At 47.7% G+C, this 6,910-nt stretch overlaps 1 protein-coding gene across 2 annotated transcripts; it reads left to right on the plus strand.

Moving 5' to 3' along the window:
• The first annotated feature begins 2,017 nt into the window (after positions 1-2,017).
• Positions 2,018-5,758, plus strand: Chchd5 (coiled-coil-helix-coiled-coil-helix domain containing 5). 2 transcript variants are annotated; one of them, XM_076929731.1, is made up of 4 exons: positions 2,018-2,203; positions 2,520-2,677; positions 2,757-2,922; positions 5,572-5,758. In XM_076929731.1, the coding sequence occupies exons 2-4, from the start codon at positions 2,649-2,651 to the stop codon at positions 5,593-5,595; spliced, it is 219 nt and encodes a 72-aa protein (XP_076785846.1). In that variant the 5' UTR covers positions 2,018-2,203; positions 2,520-2,648; the 3' UTR covers positions 5,596-5,758. The 2 variants fall into 2 exon arrangements, with proteins under 2 accessions (XP_076785846.1, XP_034352818.1); XM_034496927.2 differs by having other exon boundaries at positions 2,537-2,677.
• Positions 5,759-6,910: the final 1,152 nt, after the last annotated feature.

The raw sequence follows: 6,910 nt of genomic DNA on the forward strand, positions 1-6,910 counted from the left end.
CTTAACAGAATTTCTTTTAAATTTGTATAAGTTGTATGTATTTGTTCATGCCTTTGTATTGTATAGTACTCTAACGTATGGGTGAACTATTTTTATCATCCACTTTGAAGGACATTTTGATTGTTTCCAGTTTGGGGCATTTAGAGAGAAAGCTTCAGGGCTGGAGAGATGGCTCAGCAGCTAAGAGCACTGCTTGTTCTTCCAGAGGTCCTGAGTTCAATTCCCAGCGACCATATGGTGGCTCACAGCCATCTGTACTAGGATCTGGTACCCTCTTCTAGTGTGTCTGAAGACAGTAACAGTGTATTCACATGCATAAAATAAATAAATCTTTCAAAAAAAAAAAGATAAAGCTTCTCTGGATGGCCATATACATGTTTGTGTGTAGATACAAATTTCTTGTATCTAGGACAAACATCCAAGAAGCAATTACTGAGTCATAAGATAGTTACCTGATTTCTTATAAAAGGGGCTCGGGGAGTAGCTAAGTGAGTAAGTGCTTTTGTAAGGACCTGAGTTGTGGATCTCCAGCCTGTGGAACAAAGGCATGGCAGGGCACACTCGGAATCCCAGTGCTGGGGTAAGGTCACAGAATCCCAGGAGCTCACTGGACGGCCAGTTCAAGTTCACTGGTGGGTTTCAAGGTTCAGTGACACCCTGTCCCCCAAAAATTTACAGTGTAAAGCAATAATGGAAGCCACCTGCCGCTGACCTCTGGCCTGCACACGCAGTTGTGCGCCCTCACACACATGTACACCCTCACATGTGCACCATACTCTTGGTCCCTAGTTGTCTTTTCCCTGCTCCCTCTTAGCAGCTGCTGTTTACAGCTTACCTGTCCCAGTGTTTTCTCTCAGACTAATAACATTGCCCTTGAGCGGCCTAAATGAATATATTTTAAAATTCCTTCATTAGTGAGCTCCCAAAAGGGGAACCCCAGTAACAGAAGCACTCTGAGATCATTTCTCAAATCCGCTTCACTGCAAACCTTATGGTTATGTACTTCTCTCCTTTTGATTCCTTTTTTTTTTTTTTTTTTTTTGGTTTTTTGTTTTGTTGTTTTGTTTTTCGAGACAGGGTTTCTTTGTGTAGCCCTGGCTGTCCTGGAACTCACTCTGTAGACCAGGCTGGCCTTGAACTCAGAAATCCGCCTGCCTCTGCCTCCCAAGTGCTGGGATTAAAGGCGTGAGCCACCACGGCCCGGCTTCCTTTTGATTCCTAATGACTCTTTTGACAAAGCCACCAAATGGCAACCACAAGTGTGGAGTATGAGTGTCATGTTTCCCAAAAATGAACATGTCACTGCCTGGAATGAAGGAGGCCACAGCAGTCATCCTCATTTTACAACTGCATGCTAAGGTGGTTACCGCTCATTTTCTCTAGTCTTAAACCTCTCTATACTAGGTGACAAAGCTAAATATTACAGGGAAATGAACTTCCAGGTCTAGCCTTATAATCTGAAAGCAAATGTGGAGGGTGCAAACACCACCAAGGAAAATTACAAAGAAAACAATTTGTCCACAATTGCAAAGAGTAAGCAATAAAACCCCCTCTCATCCTGCCTTTACCACCTATACCAGGAAAAGGACATGCCTGAGTGAATAATCGGATGGGAGGCCCAATGTGGCGATTAAGGTCATCCCCATCAAGTTGGAACTAAAGTCAGGAGGAGAATATGCACCTGCATAAAACTGATGGATGGTGGGCAGCTCAGTCTGAGAGGTCAATCCCCGTGTCCCTAAACTCAGCAGCTGGGGGCACAGCTGCCGCCTCAACCGCAGCGTGTGCAGAGCCATAGTCTCGCGGGCCGGTGGCCTCTAACTCCAGCCGGGAAAGTGGCAGCGCGAGCAGCTGGAGATTTGACCTACAGGGAATTAGCTCTGGTGCCCAGCAGCAGAATCGTTGCCGAAGTCCTACTTCCGGTGATTTCTAAGCGTGACCACCACAAGCCGGAAGTAAATAAACTAAAATAGCTGTCGGACCGGAAGTAGTTACGGGGCCGCCTCCCGGATAGGCAGTGAGCCGGAAGGCAAAACAGAACACAGCCTTGAAGGTTGAACTTTCGCGGGATGAGTGGTCGGGACGCTCAGCTTCCGGAAGAGTGAGTCCAGGAGGTCTGGGTTGGGCGCCGCCATGACAACCTGATACCGGAAAAGGCGGGTCTCTTCTCCTGACTGATCGGCTCCTGAACTGGCCTGGAGATGTGAGTTGCAACTCCCTATAACTCTAGATCATGCTTGTCAGGCTGCAAGACCCCCAACGGGAAATGACTGCACTCACGACCCTTGAGAGATACTCCAGGCCTGCCTTACAATAGCCACACTTTGTTTTAGACTTCCACTATCTCCCCGGAAATCTCACTTTGTTCCTTAATGCTCAGGGATCGGCGCTTATTTCTGCCCCTCATTGGTTGTCCTTATCACAGGATCCTTAAAATCCCCAAATCCAGACCGAATCCCTAGTCCAATCACATACCAAAATCAGAACTCTTTCTTCCCTACTCTTGCTATTATCTTCAGCTTACCCTGTCCCACAGGCAGGCAGCTCTGGAAGTCACTGCTCGATACTGCAGCCGGGAGCTGGATCAGTATGGCCGATGTGTGGCAGCCAAGCCAGAGTCGTGGCATCGAGATTGTCACTACCTTAAGATGAGCATTGCTCGATGCACGTCCTCCCAGTGAGTAAAACTTGGGGCTAGAGGGTGCCAGGCAGTGGCGTTTGAATGCTTCAGGGTTTAAAATGCTCTACTCCTGCAGCCCCATCATCCGCCAGATCCGACAGGCCTGTGCTGAACCGTTTGAAGCCTTTGAGGAGTGTCTTCGCTTGAATGAGGCAGCAGTTGGCAATTGTGCCGAACACATGCAGCGCTTCCTGCAGTGCGCTGAGCAAGTGCAGCCACAAAGTTCACCCACAACTGGAGAGGTAAAGGAGGCTCACTCGATTGTATCTTTTTCCCTTCACAACTCCCTTCATTTTCTAGTTTAAATGCCTTCAAGAACTAGCTCCAGTCCCATTCCCATACATGGCCCTGGCTATGCATCCAGAATCCAAAACACACGGTTCTCTATCCCCAAGTCTAAGTCTTCGATTCACTTCACCTTTCACACTCCTTCACTGACAGGGCACCTGCCCCGGCCTGTGCCTGGCTTGCCTGATCCTCCTGCTTCCATATAATGACCTGAATTCTGGTCATGATAAACCCTTGCTTAAAACTCTCTGGTGGCTTCCGACTCACACTGAAACAAAGACCCTGATTCTTACCGAATCCCTTGTGTTCATCCCTTCCTCTGCCATTGTGTCCCCTTCACTGCTTTCCAGCTGTGCTGGTAGAAGTGAGGGGGAGGGGTGAAGGGAAAAGGATCTAGCTACTGTACACAGTACATAAATACACATACAATATGTCTCAGATACTAAAATGTTATTGATGGGCAACGAGGAAAAAGTCTTAAAATGCTCTGGGATTGGCAGAAATGGGAGAAAGAGTGAGAAACCCTCAACTGTGTCTTGCTGCTCTTGCTGGACCACTCAAAGGGAAAGTTCACACCTTTAACCATCCTTATCTGAGCCCCTCCGTGGGGTCTCTGTCCCTGCAGCTCTGCCTTTTTCTTTCTCACCTTCCTGCCTAGTTTGTTGGTCCATCTTGTCCTTTCCAGTCCCTCTGTGATGGTCCCAGAATGGTATCAGAGGAAATCTTAGCATGTTGGCTTCTGCATAGAAAGCTCTCTGTGGTTCCAGTTCTTCCAGATCAGCTCTCACCCCCAGTGCAGCCTGGATCCCGGGTGACCTGGCCCTACCTCTCCACTCTCCACCTCCAGTTCCATGCTCCATCTTCAGTAGACAGTGCAAGCATATTCATCCTGCATCTCCAGCTCTCTTACTCTGCGTGGGCTGCCCTCTCAAGTCCATCTCCTGTCCTGATTCCTATCCTGTGTACACGATACCATCTCTCAAAAAGACTTCCTCTGTTCCCCCATTCCTGTTCGCTGGCTTTTAAGCTCCACCAGCTCCCTGCATCCCAGGCCTCATCCTACCATTTCATACTTTACCCTTGTGTCTCATACTTCAGAAGAGTTCTTGGCTAAAGGTTAACTTCTCATTATGTCTGATATTTATTGGTTCTTTGTATAGAACAGGGGTAGATGGAAGATTTAGGTTGTGAGAGCAGAAACTGCCCCAAAGGACTTTTAATGCTCCACCGGAAATGCTCAGCGATGGTTGCATATTGTCTGTACTAATGACTTAGCCATCTCATAGGGATATTTATTTCTTTCAAGTGTCTTTGGCATCTGGACAATAAAGTTCTTATATTTCTTTTTTGTTTGTTTTCTTTGTTGTTTATTTGCTTCATTTTTAACTTTAGTTTTTATTTCTCATTTTATATGAATCAATGTTTTTTTCTCCATGTGTGTGTGTCTAATGTCCATGGAGGTCAGGAGAAGACTTCAGATCCCCTAGAATCCCCTAAAATTAGAGTTACTGTGGGTGATTGTAAGCCAACATCCAGGTGCTAGAAACTGAACCCAGGTCCTCTGCAAAAGGAGCAAGTGCTGAGCCATCTCTTGAGCCCATCTTTTGTCAAGGTTTGCTGTTCTTCCTAGGCAAGTGGGTAACCTCTTCTCAGTCTCCTGTGACCCTACAGTTCCTCTTTCCTGCAACTAAAAGAGCTTTTAAAAATGGAAATTAGGGCAGGGAGGTGGCTTGGCAGGTAAAGACATTTGCTGCCGAGTTTGGTAACCTGAGTTCTATCACCAACGCCTGCAGGCTGTCCTCTGCTGTGCACGCACACCTCCACACATGCAGTCCCATCATGAATTAGTACATGTAAGGGTTAAGAACAGAATGGAAATTAGGTCACCTGTTTTCCCTCCTGGCTCCAGGCTTTCTAGTGCACCAGGAAGGGCCAATACCAGTTCCTCCACTGTCCTGCCCCTTCATGCCTATGGCATCACAATTTTCCTCTTGGGAGATTTAGGCTTCCTCCGTTCTCTGATTGTCACATTAAAATGCCCTCATCCACCATGTGACATGAAAGCCTTTGTGGGAGAGCTTGTGGTTCTGTTGCTGACAGTCCAAAAGCTCCCTGTTCCCGCACAGACTTCCACTCTCCACCCTGGTGCATAGGCTTTCCTACCAGCTGACTAGTTTTCTTCTTTGCATGCCTCTCCCTCCCCTTTTGAAAGAAAGTTTTCTTGAGTGAGAGATGTTTACCCACTGAGTCCCCGGCACCCGTAACAGTGCTGGCACATGCCTGAATCCTAGCACTTGGAGGCTGAGCTAAGAAGATTGCCATGAGTTCAGCCTAGCCTGAGTTCATACATGAGTTGTAGATCAGCCTGGGCTACTGGCAAGTTCTAAGCCACCCTGGGCTAGAGTAAGATCCCTGTTTCTTGTCCTCCTCCAAAAAAAATTAAAAAACAGAGCAGTACCTTTCAGCTCCATGTTTTGGCTTATCCTGGTCAACTTGTTCTCATGGCAAGTGGCCAAGGTCACCATGTGGCACCTTTTCCCTCCAGACACTCATTCCCCCATCAGAGGTCTCAAGGCCAGTAAATGTCTATGTTTTCTCCACAGGCACAGCCCCTGCCTGCCTCCTGATAAGCCCTTGGACTTGAAGAAAACAGACATGAGTAACTGTCCTACTTGGTGTCCTTGTCTAGAAGAGTGACAAGAGTTTTGGAGTCTTGAGGGCCCTGCTGTGGGTCTGGCTCTCTTGGACATCGGGATGCTAAATAAATAAAGACTGAGTACTGGGCTTTGATTCCAGCCTTCAGTATTGGAGGGGGGAAGAGGAGAGATGAGGGAAAGCTTGCTCATCCATCCCCCAGTTTTACTTGGTCTGCCAAGTACGCGCTCAGGAGGGGCCAGGGTGCTCTTGTTCTAGGCTTAGGAGTAAGATGACTCAAACAGCCATCCCCTGTCCCTGCTGTCCATACACTGGAGACAGGCTTCCCTCCCACTCATAGTCAACCAGATTGTTTAAGTCTAGGCAGTCCTGAAACTCATTATGCAGACCTAACTGGATTCAAACTCAACAGCAGTCTCCCTGAGTGCCAGGGTTCTGGGTGTGAACCACCATGCCTAGGTGGAGACAACCCGTAACCGAACACATGTCAGTCAGATATGCCCTGCCTACCATTTGTGTCCCCAGCCTACATTCACTACACTTTCATACAGTTTTCTAGAGATGTGGTGGAGGAGCAATAAATAGCACGTTTTTCCACTACTGAATTAGAACCAGTTGAGCAGTAAGCACAGGCTTTGGGCAGTGGACATCAAAATACTGATCTTATTGAAAACAACTGTGTAGAGACAGAAGCGAGGGGAGGCGTGAGGAGCAGAAGCTCAAGGTCATCCTTTGCTACATAGTTTTGAGGCCAGACTGGGCCACCTGAGGCCCCATCTTGTTTTAAATAAACTTTAAAAATTGAAAACAGGAAAGACATGGCTTGGAGGCTTCCATCACTAGATTTTTTGTCTTGATTAGCAGTCTCCCAGAAGCCAAGTCTCAGAGCGAGGCACTGACGGTATGGTCTCAGTCTGAATCCAGAAACAGTGGGAGGGAGTGGGGAAGGGAGACGACAGCCAATAAGAAGTGCATTCTTGGGGTGACAAGATGGGACAGTGGGTAAATGTACTTGCCACTACCCCTGAAGGCCTGAGTTTGATCCCGTGACCTGCATGCTGGAAGGGTAGAAATCTTTAAAAGTCTACTACGAAACTGGTTACCACTGCCAAAAATGAGGCCTCTGAGGATGGCTAAGAACTTAGCTATTGTGTGTTTACCAACTCCCTGTCTGTCAGGGAGGGCCGTTGTCACAGGCACTGAACCTCTGTCCTTGTGGATCAGCGTGCTCTCAGGAGAGGACTGCATGTGAAGAGTGGGGGAATCAAGTACAGAAGAGATCCAGCC

Source organism: Arvicanthis niloticus, chromosome 2 (assembly GCF_011762505.2).
Source record: "Arvicanthis niloticus isolate mArvNil1 chromosome 2, mArvNil1.pat.X, whole genome shotgun sequence".
Classification (NCBI taxonomy): Eukaryota; Metazoa; Chordata; class Mammalia; order Rodentia; family Muridae; genus Arvicanthis; species Arvicanthis niloticus.

What these genes read in the sequence shown, in the direction of transcription:
- Chchd5 (XM_034496927.2), top strand. An exon ending in GCTCGATGCACGTCCTCCCA is followed by an intron (nt 2,678 to 2,756) that starts GTGAGTAAAACT and finishes CTACTCCTGCAG; the next exon opens with CCCCATCATCCGCCAGATCC. An exon ending in GTTCACCCACAACTGGAGAG is followed by an intron (nt 2,923 to 5,571) that starts GTAAAGGAGGCT and finishes TTTTCTCCACAG; the next exon opens with GCACAGCCCCTGCCTGCCTC.